The 22,732-nt window shown below is 47.3% G+C and overlaps 3 protein-coding genes across 5 annotated transcripts in view; 1 reads left to right on the forward strand and 2 right to left on the reverse strand.

The window, feature by feature from the left end:
• The window catches only part of LOC135400712 (importin-9-like), a 29,532-nt gene extending 26,677 nt beyond the window's left edge, over window positions 1-2,855 (reverse strand). The window contains exons 1-3 of the mRNA XM_064632574.1: window positions 2,694-2,855; window positions 1,685-1,833; window positions 511-712 (exon numbers count right to left, since the gene is read on the reverse strand). Of these exons, the coding sequence (XP_064488644.1) occupies window positions 511-712; window positions 1,685-1,833; window positions 2,694-2,826 (484 nt within the window). The 5' untranslated portion in view covers window positions 2,827-2,855. The remainder of the gene's footprint in view (window positions 1-510; window positions 713-1,684; window positions 1,834-2,693) is intronic.
• A 201-nt stretch (window positions 2,856-3,056) lies between these two features.
• LOC135400713 (dolichyl-diphosphooligosaccharide--protein glycosyltransferase subunit 1-like) lies at window positions 3,057-11,210 on the forward strand. Its single transcript, XM_064632576.1, has 10 exons — window positions 3,057-3,396; window positions 3,843-3,898; window positions 3,997-4,306; window positions 5,444-5,650; window positions 6,137-6,329; window positions 6,693-6,792; window positions 7,021-7,159; window positions 8,695-8,814; window positions 10,061-10,306; window positions 10,921-11,210. Exons 1-10 carry the CDS (start codon window positions 3,160-3,162, stop codon window positions 11,101-11,103), a joined length of 1,791 nt encoding a protein of 596 aa, XP_064488646.1. The 5' UTR covers window positions 3,057-3,159; the 3' UTR covers window positions 11,104-11,210.
• Window positions 11,211-14,354: 3,144 nt separating this feature from the next.
• Window positions 14,355-22,732, reverse strand: part of LOC135400716 (mucin-17-like) — a 31,158-nt gene continuing 22,780 nt past the window's right edge. For 2 of the 3 annotated variants that reach the window (XM_064632580.1, XM_064632579.1), the window contains exons 6-7: window positions 18,501-22,196; window positions 14,355-17,243 (exon numbers count right to left, since the gene is read on the reverse strand). In XM_064632580.1, the coding sequence (XP_064488650.1) occupies window positions 15,555-17,243; window positions 18,501-22,196 (5,385 nt within the window). In that variant the 3' untranslated portion in view covers window positions 14,355-15,554. The remainder of the gene's footprint in view (window positions 17,244-18,500; window positions 22,197-22,732) is intronic. The other variant, XM_064632581.1, reaches the window with a different exon arrangement.

Raw genomic sequence — 22,732 nt, forward strand, 5'->3', positions numbered from 1 at the left:
GCTGTGCAAAGTGCTTGTTGATGTGACAATCCAGACATTGCCAACGTTTAATATTTTTCTACATTCAATTCACATGCGTGCGCAAGTTCTAAATGCCTAAAAAAAATATAAATACAATCTGCAACGTACCAATTAGAGAAATCGAGGCGCTGCCAAGTCAGAGTGTGAGTTGGGCAATATCATTTGAATAAAGCGTTTCACATATTCATTCTTTCGAATTATCGGGCGTTTTCAAATGTACATGACTTTGACAGTATCCAAGCATCAGTTTCAATTACCCAAAAGTCTGAATTAAGAGAGTTCATATTAACAGAATTGCACTGTATTCATCCTTGCATGTATAAGACTGCACTGTGGCAAGTTCCCCCAAGTTTTACCCAAAGTGATGACAATGCAAATCAAGCGGTAAAAACAGGTTTCTACCGGTTTTAACTCTAAGACACGAGGTTCTAATATAATAAAAACGTTCAACTTGCTAATGGTACTGCTCGGTAATGAAGGGGGGCTGACCTGTAAGAACCCTCATAGCACCGTGCACCGCATTGCTGTCGCCACTAGTGAGAGCCTGCATGAGGATGTCGAAAAGTTGCGGCCATGCCTCTGGCCAATCCCAGTGGGCTATGGCAGAGATGGCATAGGCCACACTCGATCGCACTTTGCTCAGAGACTCTTTCAGGCCCAATGGAAGCAGCTGACGTATGGTGGCTTTTGCCTGCAAAAGAACATGCTTGTGTGACACAGCCGTTAAAAGGGTAATTTTTTTTTTAAATTACCGTAAAAGTAATACAAATTTTAGCAAGGACCTAATTGTTGTGGGGTTCACGAATGTCATTTTCCAGAAAGTTTATTATTATAACGTAACAATATTCCTTAGTAGAACAATACAAGACCTCTTAACACCATGAATGGATGTATGAAATACTGTACCTACAAAGCTTTTTGATAAGCAAACAAATGAAGGCATAGAAAACACCTCAATTGTCAGCTTTCTGTGTAAGTTCACATATGTATGTTAGATGCCGTAAAAATTTTTGTGAGGACCTAATTTTCGTGAATTTTGTGAAATGCCACAAAATATTCAGCAAAAGTGTGCAAATTTCAGAATTATTAAGATCACGAAATTAACCACTTTTACAGCATGTTGCTCCTGGAACTGAATTCCTTTGCATCCTACACTGTTTACGTACACACGTGTTGGAAAATCCGCATGTCAGTCACTGGAGATGGGGGAGGTTTCAGACTCATACCCAATGACAGGCCCCGTTGAGACAACCTGCGCTGCTCGGGGAGAACCAGTTGTGGGGAGGACATTGCTGTGACGTCGCGGAGCAATATAGCGCCGAAGACATAATGCGCACATGAAATGTAACATTGCAGACTTCTGGTACGGTTCGAACTGGCTATAGTGTGCATTTCAAGTGGAGAGGTGTTTAGAATTTAACTCACTTCCTGATATCACAATAAACCAACGTATAAGGGTCTCGTATTTTGACTGGTCAATGAAGTGTGACGTCAAAATGTTGTACAGAAAAGGAAAAAGCAATGGGTTGGGTGACCGTGCTGCATGCGCCCGACTAATTCGTCACGAGTTATTACATTAGTGCAAGTGCTTGGTAAGTGCATTACCAAAAGCACATCGTTTCCAACTACTCCTACTTCCTCAGCGCGCTGCACGGTACGTTACCTCTTCTGTCGCTTCTGGTTGACGGAATTTTTCAGCATGTCTTGACCAGTGTGTGTCCACATACTGTTTGAGGAGAACTGAGGCCAACTGGCGAATTGCGAAAGGACCATGAGGATCTACAGTGAGCTCTGCCAGGTGAACGCAGAATTCTGAAATCAGAATCATAAAACATGTTGTTCGTAACTAAAGCCACAGAGGCCAAGGGGCGAATCCGACAGTTTCTTAATCATGCAATTCTTGTACGAATGTTTGTTTGTGCACTCACTACAAACTTGAAGAAGGTGCTATCATTTTTTTAGCTAGTTCCACATATTTTACGACCGACACAAGAATAAAAAAGTAGAAACGGATGTGAGGGAGCCAGGACGACCGACCACACTAGACCCAACAACCTAGGGGTGGGAGACAGCCTACCCCTACATACTGCTCTGGATTGGATGTTTGTTTTAACACTACCAACTGCGAGAAGTGCATGGAATCCAAACTACAAGATAGAAACGCTTCTGCGCCGTTAGCACACATGGTTGGCATCACGAGCGCAACAATTACTCTGTATAATAAAAAAAAAACATTACTGCCCGGATGCGTTGAAGTACTCCGATTAAGAAGCGTTAACTATGAAATGCACCAATGTCAGGAACGATGTGCAGTCTTCGAGGGGATGGCAAAACGCGATGCATTGCGCCAACCAACTCACAACCAGAATAAAATATTTCTTAGCTACATAACGCTACTTGAGGAAACATAAATGTGCGCCGGTCTCGGCGAATGACAAACGTATTAAGAATGCGGCAACCACTTGCGAACTAGTCGATAGCCTTCACTGATTCGATTCCAGATGTCTCGGAGACTTCAAACCAGTCATTTCGGATTCAAACCATCTTGTTGCTTCCGACGAGTCGTGATATACGCATTGACAATCTACCTTCTCACCGCGCACACATCACTCACATGGCTAGCAGAAGCTCATATTAAGCTCGTCATCAAGCTTTGTTACGTGCTTACTAACCATCGGTAACCTCCAATATCTTTAACTGCTCTTCGGCGCTGTTCCTCACTTCTTGAGATTGCGAGAGAATAGCGTTCAAAGCTTCATAAAGTGCCTCTTTCAAGGTCCTACTAACTTCAGCGCCAGCCGCCATTTTTGCTAATAGGATACGGCATGGAATATGTGGTTAAATTTGGCGGGAAGCGACCAGCACTTTAAATGCTCTGCACTTTAAAACGCTCCGTTGGGCCTGGCGACGCATTCACACGATATTATTACTTTTAAAAAATCATAACAAAAATAGTTAACTTCACATGCAATATGTTTTATGCTTTTCGTCGACCAATAGCAACACGCCACAAGCGTTTGTTGTCATTGCGCGGTCCTAGACTTTTCGCCGGCTGATGTGTACTGTCATGGCGCGATCTGTTTTGTCGGCGTAAGGTAGAATTGTTAATCTTGTCGCATCCATCATCAGAGAAGCATAATGCAAGCCAGACTCTTTGCGCTTGTGATATCGTTCTTTATTTACGCATCTGCATCATCGCAGGATGTTTCATCTGTGCGAAATACTGATGTTGACAGGAATATTGACTTGGCATCGCAGTTGGTCAAAGTAGTCACAAAAATCACCGTTGAAAATGCGGGTAAAAGCCCACTTAAATCCTACTTACTAGCACTTACCAGCGAGGAGAAGCAGCACCTTGCATATCTGGGTGTTACGGTAAGCTAGTCCAATTCAAATCGTGTTAGTTTGTGCTTGCTCGGTCCTGTGCTTCGGCTTCGTCCACGTCAATGTTTTTGCGTGGTTACGTATACTGGACTTACTTGCATAGAGACAACTGTCTTTATTTTGTTGGAAACTTTGTTCAATGTGCTGACTTAGCAGTGTGTTGGTTGGACACAAAGTTGCCTCAAGGAATTAAAAAAGATACAGGTCGGTTGCGACTGTGTAACGGGAATTTCAGCGGTAGCTGATGTGTGTGGGCGTTGACACTGTAAAAAGAAAAGCAGTAGCAGGTCCTACGAGGCAATGCTTATCGGGCATGTTTTGTGATACCGTGTGATTACTCTCAAAAGGAAACTATGAAGCTATTTGTGGAATGCTGTTACACAGCTGAGGTTGTTAACGAGTTGCTCCTACAAATTATCAAATTACTCCCTTTTTAGAACCCTTCTGACAATTCAGCACTCACCGTGACCGAGACTCAACTCCAGCAACAAAAGTAGGCACCACTCTTTTCCTGCTCTTGCATTGAGCCGCTTTTGATGCGACGGAACTGACACTAACGAGCTTTATCATTCTGCCATCATCTCTTCGCAGGAACTTCTATCACTACCGAGTAGATCTGGCAACACCAATCGCGCCGGGCAAATCTGCAAAGTTGGAAGTGGAGGCGACGTTCACCAACCTCGTGACCCCCCACCCTTCACACATCACTCAGGCAGAAAGGCAGCTGGTCCTATACCAGGGCTCTCACTACTTCATCTCCCCCTATGGCACCAAGAGTCAGACAACTAAGGTTGTGTTGCCCAGCGCCAAGCTGGAGTCCTACTCCAAGCTGCGTCCCGTCAGCCAGTCCGAAGCCACACTCACTTACGGTCCTTACGAGAATGCCCAGCCTTACGGACAGGTGAGAACACGTCAAACGTGGGCATAGCTGATGTGCTGAAGAAGTGCTTATTGATTGTGTTCAGTATCTGGTGGGAACATGGGTACTGGGACAGTGCCTCAAGCATTCGTTAGTAATTTTTATGTTTTGACATCGGGTTTACCATCAGTGGCGTCACTAGGGGGGTGCGGTCCGCACCGGGTGAAGCGCCGTAAAGGGGTGACGCACCGCCAGACTTGTGCCCCTTACCAAAAAAGGGGAACTAAATACCGTTACCCTTTACTCTAAAAAAAAGTAACTAAATACGTTACTCGTTATCAACATACAAAAGTACCGAATGGGGTGGGGTGAGGGGTGACCAAAGAGCTCCCGCAGTGGGTGACGGGTACCGTAGCGATGCCACCGTTTACCATGTTCCATTACTGGCACCCTGAGATTGGGGAGAAAGTTAGACATGACCAGGGGCGGATCCAGAGCCTCGGTTTGGGGGGGGGGGGTTTCTTTGTCGGAGCGCGTAGTGAGGGAGGGGGAGAGGGAAATCCAATGTATAAACTGACGTTTTGGGAGGGGCGATCCCCCCCCCCCTTTTGGATCCGCCACTGGACATGACACGAACAAAATCAAGAACGAAATCTAATAAGATTTTGTTAGGGCCTTGGTTAGGTTTTGTTTATCTTTATCCCTACCCTCTTACATCCTTACACCTACCTTACATCCTACATCCTACCTTACATCCTACACCCTTACACCTACCCTACATCAGCTTGCCCACTTCACAGTTTTATATAGGATTGATATCTTTCAGATCGTTTTGGCTGACGCTTACTGGATTTCATGTAACATCTTGGTGTTATGGATTTGGTGCAGGGATAAATTAAATTAACTTGATTTTAATTCTTCATTAATCAAGCAATCAATAAAGTTAAGTCACAGAAACAGATTCTCTGCTCAAAGCCTCATGGACCTCTCCAGTGGATGGTCCTTCAAATTTTAAAAATAATTTCTTCAAATGTTAACGAAGTTTTGCGACCAGGACAGGGTCATGGTTTTGTTGAGGACGACCACTTGAGGGAAGCTACGAAAAATGCTACATACCGTGCTTCCTTGTGATGTGGCACTGTGTGGATTGAAGGAGCAAAAAAAAATTTCATTATGCAGGACAAGATGGTGATCCACTATGAAAACAACAACCCATTCCTGACAGTTACCAACTTGGATCGATCCATTGAAGTGTCCCACTGGGGAGTCATCTCCGTGGAGGAAGTGATTGACGTGCGTCACTCGGGTGCTGTGCTCAAGGGGTCCTTCTCTCGCTACGAGTACCAGCGAGATCAGAATGGAGTCTCCTCCGTGAAGTCGTTCAGGGTAAGGAAACTGTTACAGTGGCGCTTGTCACTGTAATGGCAAGTAGCAAAATGTTGGCTTTAACTCAGTCTTACTTCATTTTGTATTATTATTTATTTCTATCATTTAATTCGGTTGTTAGTTTCTGGATTGTAAATCTAGCAGATGTATATCCACTGCTCTTGTTTCATGTGGTGGTCTTATTATGTGCCAGTACGTACTGCACAACACGAGCATCTTGTAGTCTGACAGTGGCAATCGCCCAAACATGATTTATTTAGGCATCAAGTGTGAAAATCGCATAGTCTGAACAAACCTATGCCTGTCTCCACTGCAAACCAGAAGAAACAAAACAAAAAAACCAGACTTCAAATAAAGAACAACAACAACAAATAAAGAATACTAATAACGTGCAGCGGACAGAAATGGTACTTACTACAATAATCAGATGCTGCATTCCAGACTACAGTTCTGTAAATAGTAGAAAAATGTGTCTTCTGCTTCCAGACTGTGCTCCCAGCATCCGCATCCGACGTCTACTACCGTGACGAGATTGGCAACATCTCCACCAGCCATCTTCGCACCTTGGACGACTCTGTGGAAGTGGACATTCGCCCCAGATTCCCTCTCTTTGGAGGGTGGAAGACCCATTACGTGCTCGGCTATTATGTGCCAACCTACGAGTACCTCTACAATCTGGGTGGGTACCCTTGTAGCCATATACCCGAATGTGGGTCGACCTGAATGTAAGTTCAAGAACCGTTGTGGGGAGAGAGTTGACGTTGATGAACCCATATGTGACGAGTGGAACGCCCAGTGAGTGGAGGTTGAGTATGAAGAAATGGGCAGAACTAGAATGGAAATCGAGAGGTCACTCTTCAGCATATGTCTGCATCAGCTGAATGGGCTAGGATCTCGTTCAGCGCGCTAGCTGCTTGGTGCGGCTTGAGCTAAGTTTTGAGGAATTGTGGCTTGAAGGCTTGCAGCTGGTGGTCACCATGTTGAGACGTCCACTCGACATTTGTTACATCTTAGGGTCAACATCGAATGTTCCCAATTTCAGGTGACCAGTACCTTCTAAAGATGCGTTTCGTGGACCACGTCTTTGATGATAGTGTGGTTGAAAAGGCAACTGTCCGTATCATCCTGCCAGAAGGAGTCAAGTAAGCACAGTCATCTGTCACCTTTATTGGCAGGGTTGGTACAGTGAAAATGAGCAGCGCTGGTATAATAGCTGTTGACGGCGAGCTGCCTTACTCTTGCAGTATAAGGAACATAATAACACAATCATCAATTGAAGATGGATTAAAGTATCTGAGCTTGCAATATTCAGTTCAGGTTGAGGAACAGCAGTCGCTACTATCATTAATGTCATTACTTCTCCCTTCCAGAGACATCCGTCTCAAGACGCCCTATGGAGTGACAAGGCTTTCCGACGGTCGCCACTACACTTACCTGGACACCATCGGACGGCCAGTTGTGGTATTGCAGAAGTCTAACCTCGTGGAACAACATATTCAGGACTTTGAAGTGAGTTTTGCTTGCAAATGCAATATTTGTCACGCGTCTCCTCATAATACAGTGTTTTAGAACGGCTTAGTTCGTAAAAATAGGGTTTCCGTAACACAGAGCGGCGGTCGTGTTGTTCTAATGCTCTCTAATATCCATTTGAGCTAACTTACTATTAGGAAGATACTGATGTGGCATTAAATCCCCGCATAACTTCTGCAACCCACTTCCTTTCTTCCCCCAATAGTTGAAGCGTCTCTGTAAGCCACATTTTATTATTCCAATTCTCCATGGTACCTGTTAGGATGACAACACTAGCTGTGTTCATTTATTGGACTCGAGAGTCGACTCCCAGCAACTCTCCTCTCGATGCGGGTCGCCTGAGTCGATAATGTACGACTCCACCCTTACACCACGACTCTGGCTCATGGGTAGCGTGAGCTGAATAAATGAACGCAACTGTAGTGTTGCCATTAAAAGAGCAATGAGGTGACCCCCCAGATTTTTTCGTTTTTTGGTGCATTCGATTGCGCAGCTATAACGCACCACAGCGCGAAAACATTTTGCGTGGTGACTCCTGGTGGACAGCTTGACAGATGAGGCAGGATTTTGAGTGACGTTAAATTTCACCTAGTTGCTCTTTTAAGTGCACATACCTTTTTATTTCTGCACATTCTTTTTTTTTTTACTCCTACTCCTATCCTAATCGCTGCACCATACAGTGTGATCCTGTTAATTCGAAATCTCTTAATTCGAACTTCCGCATAATTAGAACTGACGCTCAAGTCCTGGCAAAGCCATGTGTATTACAGTGGGGAGGAGGGCACCTGGTAATTCGAACAAGATTGTCCCACCCGTGCCCAACTCCCGGAAGTGTCGGTTGTCCTGCTGGCGTGTCGGGGACAGCTTCACTTATTAAACCCTAAGTTTACTTATACTTCCATTTCTCGTAGTGTTATTTCTGCCAGAGGAAAGAGGAGTAAGAAACGAATCACTAACTGTGCGCAAACACGACTGGCACACAACGGATGCAGCTTATTCCTCGTCTGCGAAGCAAGCAAGCCTTGCCGTTTTATGGGGATTAAGACCCTCGCTATTAATTACACATCCAAACAAAAGGCAACAATATATTTTCTCGAATTGGTTTGGCAATATTCGCTTACCAAATTGGGCTGGGCTTAACATTGCAGATGACATTCACAGAGTCGCGGCTGAAGAAACTAACGCAAGCGCGTGTAAGATTATTTTCTGTGCTGAGCTGTTTTGACGCCTCTCTGTGAACAAATATTATGGAAAGAAACAGCCTCTTGTTTTTCTGCCATCACGTGAATGTGCAACAAGGCATGGGCCGAGCGACACCTAGCACGTGCTGCCAACGCATCTAGCCCTCACTCAGAGCGACTCCCTTTAATTTGAACTCTGCTCAATTCCAACAAATCTTAGGTGCACTTCGAGTTCGAATTAGTGGGATTGGATTGCACTATTACTAACGTGCACAGTGAGACACCAACACAGTTTATTTTTTTGGCTGCAACAAAATTTTTCACATTTTTCAGATTCACTACACGTACAAGCGTATCCTCATGCTTCAAGAACCACTGCTCGTGGTAGTAGCACTGTACCTGCTCTTCCTGTTGGTTGTCATCTATGTCCGACTGGATTTCACCATCACAAAGGTGAGTGTCGGAACCACATTTTTGCGACGTGAGAAGCCCTATTGACTGTTTGCCCACTTACATGTTGTACTACTGTCGCTGACTGATATTCTGGGCTTCAAAAATTTGGACTTTGGACCATTTTTCGTATGCAGTTTGCTTTAAGCTTATTTAGTTTTTAGGACCTACCCTCTCCTGAAAGCAGCGATAGGCAAGGTACCCCAAAACTCTACTTGAAGGGTCTATCGTACCCAGAAAGTATGCAAAATACTCAGCGTAAAGGCCTCGGGTAAATACGCCGACCTTCGCTTACCAGTGTGAGCACCGACATACTCGTGCTGCGGACACAGTTTAGGCCTTTAGTAGATGTACAAACATGTATGATGCGAACAAGAAACGGCATTCCATGAGCCGAACTCGGGCCCCTCCGCAGCCGCAGGCGCCATCTCTCCGGTCGGATGCCAACCACCAAGGTATATCTGCCAATCCTTGATTGGCCTTGTCCAAGTGACGTTTACAGAGAGGGAATTTCGGAATACGCTCAACATCTGTAGTCTGCTCTTTCCATGCATTACATTAAGTTGCGCAGAAACAACTCTCCTAATTTGCATCAGATTTACGGCGTCATTTCCGGTTAATTAAATGGCACCGTAGTTTTGGGTTTGACCATGACGGATGCGACAGTCCCTTTAAAGTAAGGTACAAAGTACTTGGCATCAATAGCACTTGAAGGATAGTACAGAGTACCATATTGTAAATGTACTTAACTGATGAATGTCAAGTACATTGCAGCATTTGCCATAGTGCCACGTGTCAACATTTGGTGGTGTTTTGATTGGCTAAATGCTGATGCAAACATTTTTTTGCAAATACTCGTTCTGGGTCTCAGCAAGTTAGTGCTTACCCGTCAATATGAAGTGTAACAGGTGATATTTCCGTTTACATCTGCATTGGCAACTGGCTGTACTAGTCAAAAGTATTTTGATTTCCCAGGTTGTTTGTCTGCGCATCTCTCGGTGTACTACAAAAAAAAGAACAGCAATCAATTTTCTTTGTAAAAAAATACTGCTTCTAGACACGAAACTTACTGGATATCTTCAGTCTTGTCCATTTGGGTACTTGATGGGTACATCGGTAGTATTAAAGAAATGACTTACGGTACAGTTTCAATTGGAATTGTGCTTAAACTGGTACTTGGTTCTTAAAGTACTCACTATCACTGCACGATAGTCACAAGCGCTGTATCTGTCCACTTGTGGTTCTTCAGGACCCAGCACATGAGAGCAAGCTGCAAGTGAGTGGGCTGCTAGAAAAAGTCGCACAGCATCAAGACAAGCGTGTGGGACTTTATGCTCAATACGATGCAGCTCTCGGGAAGTACAAGACGAGCAAGGACTCTGTGGGATATCAGGCGGTGCTCAAGAAAATAAATGCAGAGCACAAGACCCATACACAAGCCATCACTGACCTTGTTGTGAAGCTCAAACAAGAGGGTGCTGAAGCATTGGAAACGGTGAGCTCCCTTTACATATACCTGGAGCCTGAAGTTTTTTGGGAAGTATTCCTTAAATGTTAAATAAAGTTTTCGGGGGAGAGGGTTTGTTACACTGTTGACCACATGCACGCAAGCGTTGGTGCTGTGGCAAAGTTTGTGGAAGTGGCTGTGATTCGATCTTTGTGTTTTTTTTGTTTTATCTTTTCTGAGAATAAAGGGGAGAGGAAAAGCCATTTTTTTATTATGTATTTATTGAAGGATGTGTAAAGTTGGGGACTATATCAGATGGGAAAGCAGATTTTTGAGTGGAAAATAAAATAAAAGTACTACTTGCATCTGATATGAACATATGCAGGGCAGCTCTGCTGGATGCACAGTGCATGTAGTGGCAATTTGGCAAAGTTCGTTTTAGGGGTTTTTCGGGTTTTACCCCAAGTGACGATGATGTAGCTGGAGATGGAAACGAGTTTTACCAGGTTTCACGCCAAAGTGCGAGGCTCTAAATTTTATTTACTGTTTCTGGATGCACATTGTTAGTTGATCCAAACTGGTACATGCATATTCTGGCAGAGGCATGAAGTGCAAGAAAGTGGATTTTATGCACCAAATGATACCATCTCGTCTTTCTGCAGGTAAACGAACTGCAGCGCCTTGACCGCAACCTGAAGGAACAGTTCCAGCAGCAAATGACACTGCTGGAGAAGCTGATGACCAGCAAGCTGAGCAAGTCTCAGTACGTAGAGGCTGAAACTAACATCCAGAAAAAGAAGGAAGAGCTGGCTGAGAGGATGTCCACTCTCACCGCCACCCTCTAGTCAGCAGTGTTCCGAACACGGTCATTCATCTGAGCACTTTTGCCCACTCCAAGGGATTTTGCTTTTCATTGTTTCATCAGGAATAAACTTTGGGGCCTTGTTTTTTCCGTGCTGTTATTCTGTGTGTCATGGGCATGAGGTCGTCGGGGCAGATAAGCGATAGACCGCTGTATATCAGCAGGCACCACTAGATGGTGAGATGGTTGGCCTTGTTCCATCAAATTCATAAAGAGCACATAGTTACGTAGATTGTTGCATTCAGAGGACCACTTGCGAAGTTTAGTAACTATTTGATATTCTGGGGAGTAAATTTCAGGGTCAGGGGCCTAAAATGGGGAGTAATTGCAATCTAGAAAATTAGAAGCTGCAATTATTCCTCAGTTTCCTACTTTTTAACAAGTTAGCATTAGAGTCCTCACTATGAAAGAATCGCGGTGTGGTCTGTCTGTCTAGCCACAGAAGTGGAGAGAGGCCATGAAATGGTGTGGCGAGCATGCACTGTTAGTGGAGAGGGAAGGAGAGTGCAGCCAGTGCAGCCATGGTGGTTGACAGGTTCAGACGTGCCTGCGTGGGTGTGCCATGGGTTATGAAAGCTGGGCGGAGGAGCAACGGCTGAGGCTGCGAGCCGGTGCCGCCAAGCTTAATCGGAGGAAACCCAAAAAGCTTGTTTGGCTGTGGATGCTTCTCTACTTTAGTGTTGTGTAGCGTTTGTGAAGGGTTGTGTAGCCTTGTGAAGGGAGCTCCCAAAAGGTTTTCAAGTTTTAATGCTAACACATTTCTATCGGATCCCCCACTGGATCGACCATGAATTTTCTTTCTTAGTCCTCTCTTTCTCATCTTATTCACAGGTGATGGTGCTGATCTTGAGCAGATGGTGGTGGTCTTTGCCATTGCTTGGTTCGTGAGCGTTTAGTGCGCTCAGGACCAGTCGCAACGTAGGTGAAAGCTACACGTTATTGGGGTGCTAGTGCAACTTGAAAGAATCAAGAATTATATTTGCGATTTGTCAAATAATGGTACGTCCCCTGTTCTCAGGTGGAATTCTAATTGGCAGTTAACTCTGATCATGGTAGGAGGACATCTCATTGTATAGTGCACGTTCTGCGTCCTCAGGGTTAAAAAATGCACGAGCATTGCAATCTCCTGTGCCAGTTCGCCATATAAAAAAAAAATATATATATATATATATATATACACGTAATTAAATATAACGTTGCAGTGCAACATGCGTACCGCTGCTAATTTCGCCTACAGCGGCATTCCAATGGAGGCAAGTTCACGTTACTAAACCGGTTCGTGAACCAAACCTTTCAGAATTAACCGGTTTGAACTGCTATAGCTGTCTCTCAGAGCTGAACCGTTTGGTCGAACCTGAACCAAACCGTAGACTCTGCTGCACAGTAATCCCAAGGATAAAACAGTAGTTGGTCCTTACATTGGTGGAAAGAACTGGCTCCACTTAACACCAAGGCCCTCTTGCACAAACATTGAGACAATTCCTCAATGCCGCCCCTCATAGCTTCGGTAGTGCTTTTTGCACACAGTACTGTCTTAGACGCTTCTATTTCTTAGAGCACTCTCAAAGTTACCAAGCCAGCACTGAGGAACAGCCTCAATGTTTGTGCAAGCTGGGCTAAGTGCTGATGATGCTGTTTGTCTTTGGTGCTTTATCAAGCTAAATCCAGATTTTTCGTGATATTTGCTCCCCAAACACACTTTCTGAAGTTTGGGTCCAACCCAATTTTTACTGGGTCCTCAAGCTTGGGGACCATGGCAAGCCTTCAAAAGGATGAATCATGACACCAGACAAAAGCAGATCCTGAAAGAGACCTGCACATCCTTTTATAATCCCACCATCCCAGCGCGAAGGACAAGCTTTCATGGAGCTGGGACACATGTTGGAATTTCTCCGGGTCATTCAGTGCCGTGCCGCAGTTCCAAATGTTTCTGTGGCGTAGACAGAGGAGGGGGTTTCTGGGGTTGAACCAATCGCAATCTGCCAATCATGACTGTGCTTTCGGAAGCCGTAGCTATGGAGACGAGCCACCATCAGCCGCATGTGCTGCCACTAGTAGCCAAAGGAAGACTGTTTAAATGTTTGCGGTGATTGGCTGAAGCAGACAACACGCAGACTTCATATGTCCGTGTCGAAAACGAGCAAGACTAGGGATTTTGCGCACCTTTTCTATCTAGGCGAGGTTGGTAGGGCACGCTACCGGAACCGGTGTACACATGGGCAGCCGGAAGAAATGCTGAAAGGGAAGCCATGCGAATGAAGAGGGTCATGTACATGATGTAGGCTGTGCATGTAACGTGCAAAATATGTGAAGCCCTGCAGCCCTCACCATAAATGCACCAGATTCTGAACATCCCTTCTTGATTAAACCCACACTTCAACTATTTATAGTCAACCTTTGATTTCCAAACGGTTAACGTTTCTAAAAAAAATCATTAACAAGTCAAGGATTTATAAACCGATACTTGGATTGAACAACAGACTACAAAAGCGCTGGAACGATAGGAAATGTATTGTGACATGGGACTGTGTTTATTTTGTAAAATAGTAACCATGCTCTGCACCCTAGTTTCTCCTATGTCAATCGTGCTGAGGAGAGACATCAGTACCCTGCTTGGCTCTTCATTCCAGTCCTTGGAGTATTATGTTGCTCCCTCCCCTCCCCTCCCCTCCTATATACTACATGCTTGCCCGATCATTCCGAAACACAGGGGAAGGGGTCTATGGTCTATTTCAAGGTATGGCTGTAAAGTGTCAGCTCTTTGCTCATTTGTGCTCTCGAAAGATGGATCATAGTTTGTCGTAAATCAGTAGATCACCTGTAGGTAAATTATGACAGTGGGACGCTGGAAGCTCTACATTTACGCTTTGTTGACTGCTATTAACCCGTTGTCAACCCGGACAACTGTAACTAATCCTGTTCGTCAGTTGAGCTAAAAAGAGGTTCAAGGTCTTCAGGTGACCTCCCTGAAACGTGCGTTCACTGTTCCAGTTGAGGGTTGAATTGAGGGTTCATAAACCGAGGAGACAAAGCAGGAAGAGTTGTCTTGTCCCAGGAGGCGCAGTTAATAAATTCTTGGAAATTCGCGAGTCGAGGTTACATAAATAGAGGGCTCAACTGTACATCCCCACATGAATCCCGAGAGGTGTAAGGAAAAAAAAAAAGGTGCCTCAGCTTCCATGTGATCGCACAGAAGGGATGCTTTCGCTTCAGAGAGGGTTTTGGGCACTGCTGTCGAGATTAGAAATTTTATTGTGAGTGGCAAATGCTGTACAGTGTATCAAAAAAGGGGGGAAAAAAGCTACCATATTCACACGCACCAACAGTTTTTGGCAGAGGACTCCAGTTGTCGAACAACATTTAAAATATTTACATTTTTTCACCAACAAAAGGCGTAATTCAGAGAACTTCCTCTTCACTTCCACCCCCGTTGTGGTAAGAGGAAAGATACGGCTCCATGATTTGTACAAGACTGGAAATGCACTCGAGAGCAACAAAAGAGCTTCAAATTTCCGCTGCTGTACCATCTGCAATCAAGAACTATTACTGTTGGATGCAGCACATTACTTAGGCAGCGCTGGGAGCAGGAGAGCCTTCCAAATAAGTTACACATTATAAGTTAATTGTAGACACTGCTTAGCTTTCAGTGCCAAACGTTATATTTACATGAGACCTTTCTTCCCATACGAGCAGCGCTCAAGGAAATATGTGCAGGGTGTTTTTCAAGAACCTGGCCCATATTCATTGTCGGTTATGGTGTTATAGGTGTTTAATACAAGTCAATGTTACTTTGGGCCTATATTACTACCTGGACTACTACCTGCAACTTGAAGACTGAATCTGACCGCCGATAACGTTGCAAGCAAATGCAAATCCTTGTGAGAACGGAGACTAATGGGGAACGACAGTTGAGCTTCGCACAATTCATAAACTGATGCAGTGCACAGTACGCACCTAAACTTTGCTTTTCACCAGATGGCTCTGTTGTCACAACGTCTTGTTTGTCTCCCTCTCATAACTTTTTTACTCCTGAAGTCTAAAAACTGTAGCTTTGTACACTTAAAATGTCACAGACATGACATGAAGTTTGAAACGTGTGACACCAGTGACACCATGACCAGCAAAAAAAGTGTGGGGCTGGGCGCTCGAGCAAATACCCTGCCTCTTCCGTTCCCAGCGAGAAAGCAAGAACACTGTCCCGTATAGTCCTGTTCACGGCTTGCCCCACTCCCATTGTGTCTGCAAAGATCCTGGAGAAAATGTCACTTCCCTGCACTGCCACAACATAAAACATTGTATCCAGTACACACTGCCTGGAGAGTTCTTAAGAACATCACTTTCCCAAGAAATACTTTCCGGTAAGAACTTTGAGGTTCTGCACATAAACAGTACCAAGACGTTCAGCGTAAGGAACCTTGCCGAGAAAACTCACAATCACCTTATCCGCACCTTCTTCGTTGACCGCGCTTTACTCGTAGAAGCACTGCGCGTCAGTCTTGGGCTGGGGCGACAACGTTTCGGGGAAGCGTCCTCACAGCACGGGCAGCTACGCTTGACGGACGCCTCGCGTGATCGAGTGCGGCAGTGACTGGTGCACGGCTTGGCGTCTTCCTCCACCTTGACGACATCGCCGAGCGTCTTCACGTCCAGAGCGGCATTGTTGACGTCATTCATTGCCTCATCCAGCGCGTCATCGTCGTCGCCGTCCTCCAAATCCTGCGGTATCCTTTCCGGGAACCCCAGAGGATCGTCGTTGTCCTCAACGCCCATGGCATTCTTGGGTGCCACGAAGAACTCTAGGCTGTCTGTGACGTATTCCCCCGCGAGGGACTCCACTGCCTTCATGTCGTCCGCCGACAGCCCATCCCAGGCTGTGCCATGCACATCTTTAACATCCTCGGCATCCTCTGCATCATCGTCCAGGTGAACGTCACCCAAGATGGCCTCATCTGGCGGAACAGTTGGTTCGATAGCGTCCAGGCTGTCGCTTTGCCTTCCAATATGGTTTCCCAGCTGATCGTTGCCAGTATCTTTGGCAAGCAATTCCTCCAATGCGGTGCAACGTTTCGACTCCTGCTTGACTGGGAAGGAGCTGCCGTCCGTATTTGGGCTCTCCGAGGCAGACCAGCCCGACATCTTGGCTACTTCCAGGGATTCCAAGATGTCGTCCGGATCCAGGCTCTTTGACAGGTCAGGAGAAACGTCCATCTCGACCTTCGGCGTCAAACCGCAAAACTGCCCGGAGTGCCCCGCGTGCTGAGAGGGCTGAGGTGCACCATCGGGCACCTGCATCAGGCAGGGAGTGCTTTTTGTTTTAGAAGGTTGGTGCAGCAAGTTGCTCCTACGAATGGGTTCCGTCGGCTCATCCTTTATCGTAAGCAGGGGCGTCTCTTCAGAGTCACTTTCTCTCGACCCTTGTATGCCGGAAAACGCTGTCCTTTCAGACAAGGAGTCGGCATCGCTATCAAGCAAGACCTGTTTAGGCATTGCAGCAACATTCTGCCTGTGACCCTGATATGGATGCACCACACCTTTGTTTGCATGCATCGGGGTTTGCGAGACTGGACGATGTGCCAGCTTCACAGTTGGGACGATTCGTTGCTGCGGAGAAGGAGTTTCGCGCATGCACGGCACGGGTGAGGATGCCGGACTTCTTTGTTGCGGGAACGACCTGAATTCCATTTTGTGAACATTCTTCTGGTGACGACGAAGATTGTAGGCAGAGAAAAATCCCCGGTCACACTGACCACAGTAGAACTTTGAGGGAGACTGGGAGTTGTTCTCCATGCTGCTGTTGGTACTGACCATGCCTGCTGGCGTTTTTGGCTTTATGGCCCTCTTCGTTAGGGAGTCCAGGGAGTTCTCAGAGATAGCGGAAGTAATATCCCGAGGGTCACACTCGGAGCCCGGTGGCTCACAGTATGACTGACTGGACCACGGCGTAGCCTCGTAGTCTGGCTCCGACGTGTTAGATTCCGGAACGTAGAGTATGCCGTTGAGCTCATCTTCGTGATCTAGGCGGAGCTGCATTGCCTCTTCCTCAAACAGGTCTTCGATGCTGCGTTCGGAACCGTCATCGCTCGAGTAGTCCAGTTCATTCTCCATGCAGTTCTTGACAGTTGCCTGTTAATAGAATTAGATATTTATGTCGCGCACTAGGGCAATTACGTGGGCGTGACTAAAGCCCCCTCACGAAAGGTGATGATGAAAAATGCTGTTACTTTGACCCCAACACAAAGGGAACGGGACTCATCTGTTGAGTCATTTCGTGATTTATGAGCGAAAGAGACCTCAATAGATGCTTTCCCTCCGCCGAAGCGCTGTCTCATTGGTCTCCTCAAACGACTGGTCCAATCGTAGCAGGAGATTGTTTGAGGAGACCAACGACAGGCCGCTCCGCATTGCCACACATCTTGAGAAGGAAAGGGAAAAGGAAAGAGCAGGAACAAGCTCAGAGGAGCGAGAGTTACAGCCGTTCCCATTGGTGGTTCTACCCACGTGGCCCCTCTCGCACTGACTCACTGGTGGAGTCGCCTGCGGTGATGTCAGTGCCGGACGAGTTTTTGTGTTCATGGTGCAGAATTTCTACATGCCCATTACTCGCTTTGCTGCAGAACTTGGAATGCAGGATCACATTGATGCAAACAACCAACCATCACGCTTATTTGGCATAACTTGGGACGAAATGACGCAACCCCTTTAATGAATATCTGCCAGTTTTGTAAACTTTGATACATTATACTTCAACCCTTGTGCTTTAGGGTGGAACACGGCAAGACCCGTTTTTACCCCCCCCCCCCCCTAACACCACCACACACACATTTAGAAATCCTGGGATTGTAAAAGTGCCTCGGGATTCCGAACCCTAGTAAAAACAAATGCCGTTGACCGTGTGATTCTCAGTGTCGTAGTTTTATTGTTACAGTTTAATGACACGTTTTCTGGGACACCCTGTATACCCGTATAGCTCAATTTTACGGATCTAAAATAAAATACCATCCCCCCCAAAAAAAAAAACACAAGACAGCAAGCACATACACAAGCGCAATGACATATGTATTTTATCCAAAGACGTACTGATTGAACAGCGACACAAGAGACGAAGAACCAGATGTACACAAGCGCTTGTGTACGTCTGGTTCTCTGTCTCTCGTATCGGTGTTCAATCGGTACGTATTCGGATACAATATGTCATACCAACAAGCCCAATCTTCTACTCTGCAGATAGGTCTAATTGTACTCGAGTATTTAAAGAGCACAAGTGAATGCATGTATGTTTTCAGAGCACTGCATATTGCTGTACTTTTCTGATCCTTGTGTACATCATAGGTAGATTACCGTAAAAAAAAAAAAAAAAAATCAACAGCACACTGCACCCACCTCTGCATCCACGCCTTCTGCAGTCTCGTCAGCTGCCAGGATGCTGTACTTGACTGCATCGCAGATAGACGTGAGCGACCTCAGGGTAGAACTAGAAAGGGCAGGCCGTGGCACGGTCCTAGTCTTCACCACTGGCAACGGCTTCCTTCGCCTATGCTGTCGACTCAGCTCATCGTCCTCGGACATCTTGGTAGGGAGCAGCTCGCTGCTCGTAATAGGAATGAATGTAGCCCCACTCGGTGTGGGGTCGACCAGGTCGTCCGGGAAAGGCAGGTGTATTGCAGTGCGGGGCTTGACCACGACTTCTTTCGCCTTCACAACTTCGACTGGAAGTGACGGCACTTCTGGTGCGGGTTTCTCCACCTCTGACTGCGCAACTTCTGCATCTCGGTGAGATCCGGCTACAACCTGCGGAGGTGCACCAAAGGACGACGATAAAGCTTGCGTCGTAACTGCGGGCAGGTCCGCGGGCTTCGCCACAATGAGCGGTGGCTTCTGCAGCAACTTTGCGAGGGGCACAGTCACCTGACGCGTAATGATCTTGGGAGCTATCACTTGCGTCACTGCCGGCATGGTGGACGTGGCCACCTGCACGCCCGTGGCAGACGTGGTGACTGTTAGGCCTTGCTGCACCGTTGTTGCCAGAGATGCCATCGGAACAGTAAGGTGTGCCACCCCGCCACCTGGAAGGGTGATTGTGCGACAGGGCAGCTGCACACCTGGAGCCACAGTCACCTTGGTGACAGCAATGGAGGATGGTGTCGTGTATGTCACCGTAGGTTGGGTCACAGGAGCCAGAACCCTGGCCCTTGTGGCCTTCACCAGTGGCATGTTGCACGCTTTCCTATACTCCATGCTGCCTGGTTTGCTTCTGATGGGCATCCAAGTTTTCTTTGCTGCCAAGTTTGCCGCTGTTGTTGCAGTGGATGGCGAGCTGATGGCCACAGCTGGCGCGGGAGAAGCAACTGTGGTGGACGAGAGAGGTACCGGCGGAGCAGAAGCTGGCACAGCAGTGACTTGTGCCCCGTTTGCCTGCACTGGTATGGCTGCTTGCACTGTCGGAGTTGCCTGTTGAGGCACTGCGGCTCCATCAGTGACTATCTTTGGTGGAGCCTGGTTTTTCAGAATGATTACAGGCATGCCAGAGAGAGACATCCCCTGGCCTGCCTGAAGTGTTGCACCTTGCTGCAGGAGGCTGTTTACTGGAATCATGATCTTGCCCGCAATGACTCTTCCTCCGGCCGTCGCTATGCTACCCGGAAGTGGCATCGTCAGTGTGGTCAGATTCGTAGCCAGGCCTGGCTGGCCGGTCAACTGCTCCGTGGGCAGCACCGCTGTGCTGCAGGGCGTGCCGCTGACAGGTGTGAGGCCCCCCTGCAGAGTGTTGAGACGCATCATCTGTTGCATGGCCTGGATGTTCTGACCACTCATCATTGTCGGAAGGATCTTGGCTGTCATAATGTTTTGCGTCCCACCACTCGCGGCGACCGTCACCCCCGTAGCAGCACTGGTGTTGGCGAGGAGGCTGGGAAGAGGGTTGATGGTTATCTTCTGGTTGCCAACACTCAGGGTCTTCTCCTGCCCCGAGAGCACGGCTGCATTCACAAGTTTCATGGGCAGCATGCAAACGCCAGGTGGGTTGTCAGTCTTAATTGCAGCCTGACCCATGTGCTGTTGGATCACTCGTGAGTACACCGGCAACCGCAGTACAGTTGCTTGGCCGGATCGCAATGAGGTAAATGCCTGGCCGGTGCTGTCCATTGTGATGGGCACTGCTGTGGGTTGCTGGCTCGCTACTGTCGGCACGGCAGAACTCGACACAGCCACGGGAGACGGTATCGTTGCAGCTGTTGTGCTCACCACTGGAAGGTGAGTGATGCACGCTCCGGAAACCTGTAGCGGAGCACGCGGCATGCACTGTTGCTGCACCATGGCCGCGGACGCAACCATGGGCGACACAGGAGTGTTCTGCACGGTCGATGTTACAAGTCTAGAGTATGTTGTTGTTGTGACCATGGGGATGCGCATCGTAGGCGCCATTACAATGTGCGGTGCCTGGCACGTGGCAGCCTGAACAGCGGATGTGGCAGATATTGCTGGTGTAGATGAGATTGGTGCTGGCACCTGGCTGGAGCTGGTCTGCACTACTGAAGCTGTTGCAGATGACTTTGTTATCTTGATGTAATCTCGTAGTGGCTTTGTCACAGCAGATGACGCTGGGCTGACTGAAACTGGAGCTACCGCTCTGTTCACTGGCATAGCCTTGGTCACTACTGCAGCCTTGGCTACTCCTACTGGCTTGCTCACAGCGGCGGGCTTGCCAGTGACAGGGGCCCTTATCACTGAAGCCTGGGTCCTGGTAGCTGCAGGGACCTTACAAACACTGGGGGATTTGGTGATAGCGGGCGTCTTCCCAGCAGAAGCAGCCTTGGCTGATGAGGGAACCTTGGGTGTGCTGATAACCGTCGACAATGCAGACTGGAAGCGCAGCGAGGGTTTCGCTGCTCGCACCACCACTTTGACGGGTACTTTCTTTTTGCTAAGAATAGGTCTTCTAATCTGACACTTCAAGAACCTCTTAAGCGGTGTGTTCCCAAGCCCAACATGAAAATCGTCCGCTACTCTTTGGAAGGTGTCGTCTTTGGGCAGCTCTATCTGCAAACGGTCTTTGTCCACTAGCCAGGGCTCCTTGAGGTCAGCAGAAATGTTCGGAAGCGTGAGACGACTCACAACAGTTGGGCCGCTTCCTGCCTTGTTTTCCGCTGCTCTCCTGTTCAACCCAGCGGACAGGCTGTCAAACTTGCTCAACAGGACCCTCAGCGGCGGAAGACAGGGGGCGCCGATGCTCGGTGAAGGCTCCTCCACCTCGGCTCTTCGGTGGGAGGAGCTTTTCTTCTTGCTCTTTTTCTTCACCCGAGGCGGATCCTTTCCCTCTTCAGCTTCTTTGTGGTGATGTCGAGAGCCTTTTTTTTTCTTGTGCGACGACTTGCACTTCGCATTTGCCCTGCGTTTGTCGCGCCTCTTGCCGCCCTGGGGAGGCATGCCTTCCGACCCTGCTAGAATCCTGTCCAGAGATGATGGCCCTTCTCCTGCGTCGTCCTCAGACGTAGAATCCATTTCACTATCAGCGCTGCCACAGTACACAGGGTAATTGGCCCCGTGCCTCGCATTCAGGTAGGAATTCAGGTACGCCTGCCAGTCCGAGCACAAGGTTAGAGTCCGAGGGCGCAGGCATTCCAACACGGTTACGAGATCCTTCAATAAGGCGTACGACACTCCGGGCAATATGTTGCTGAGTACGGGGTGCCAGAAGTCCGCCTCGTACGTGGGACGGCCGTCATCTACAGCCAGGGGTCCTTCCGGCAGCATGTTCTTGCAGGAGAGCCCACCGCAACGGCACAGCACACCCCCTGCTGTGTCCGGGGTGGCGTGGATTTGCCTTGTGAGCCGTTCGAGTGCATTGAGCCTTTCTTCTGTTGGTTCAAGGGCAAAAGCACTAAGCATGCATTGGCGAGCCACTTCAGGATGATCAAAGAAGAGGGAGGACATTTTAGCAAATACGCCTGCAATGTGCACTTCCAGTTCATACACACTTTCAGATTCCTCTTTGTGGACGGCCACTTCCAAATGGTTGATGTCCGTCGTGAGGCCTCGCACAAACATGTCCAAGTAGACTGGGAAGAGGCCACGACCAAACTACAATTTCGGAAAAGAAAAGAAAAGAAAAGACTTTAGTGTGGGTGCACAACTGCATCATAGCATAAAGTTTGTGGCAATGGCATGAACTTGAGTAAGTAATGGGGCACAAAAATAGCTCACCAAACATTTTCCCTTATTATCATGCTCCATAAAAGAACGAACCCCGCAATATTGAAACATGCAATTCCTTTAGCTCTCCAGCAAGCATATTTACCACGAGACAATGCCATTCAAAAAGCATAATCAGTGCAATTCTCTCCTTCCTTCCTTCCTTGCGTCACTCGGCTAAGATATGATGCTCCCACGTATCGCAATTCCCCGCATTCCAGGCCTGGAGCCCAGTGACATTTCATGCTCCTCGCTAAGGAGGACAAGGTGCAGGAGTTATGCAAGTTGATCAATAAAACAGTGCTGAAGACTGTGCTGTTTTCTGTACCTGGCACCAGTGTTAAGAGAAACTCATTACTGTAACTAAGTTACTTTTTGTTTTGGTAACTTTGTCAAAGATATTTGGAGTAAGTTCCTGTTTTTTT

Source organism: Ornithodoros turicata, chromosome 7 (assembly GCF_037126465.1).
Source record: "Ornithodoros turicata isolate Travis chromosome 7, ASM3712646v1, whole genome shotgun sequence".
In the NCBI taxonomy this organism is placed as follows: domain Eukaryota; kingdom Metazoa; phylum Arthropoda; class Arachnida; order Ixodida; family Argasidae; genus Ornithodoros; species Ornithodoros turicata.

Coding starts and splice junctions, on each gene's coding strand:
- LOC135400713 (XM_064632576.1), top strand. CDS start 3,160: ATGCAAGCCAGACTCTTTGCGCTTGTGATATCGTTCTTTATTTACGCA. Junction 3,397..3,842: donor TTGCATATCTGGGTGTTACG/GTAAGCTAGTCC, acceptor CTCCCTTTTTAG/AACCCTTCTGACAATTCAGC. Junction 4,307..5,443: donor ATGCCCAGCCTTACGGACAG/GTGAGAACACGT, acceptor TTCATTATGCAG/GACAAGATGGTGATCCACTA.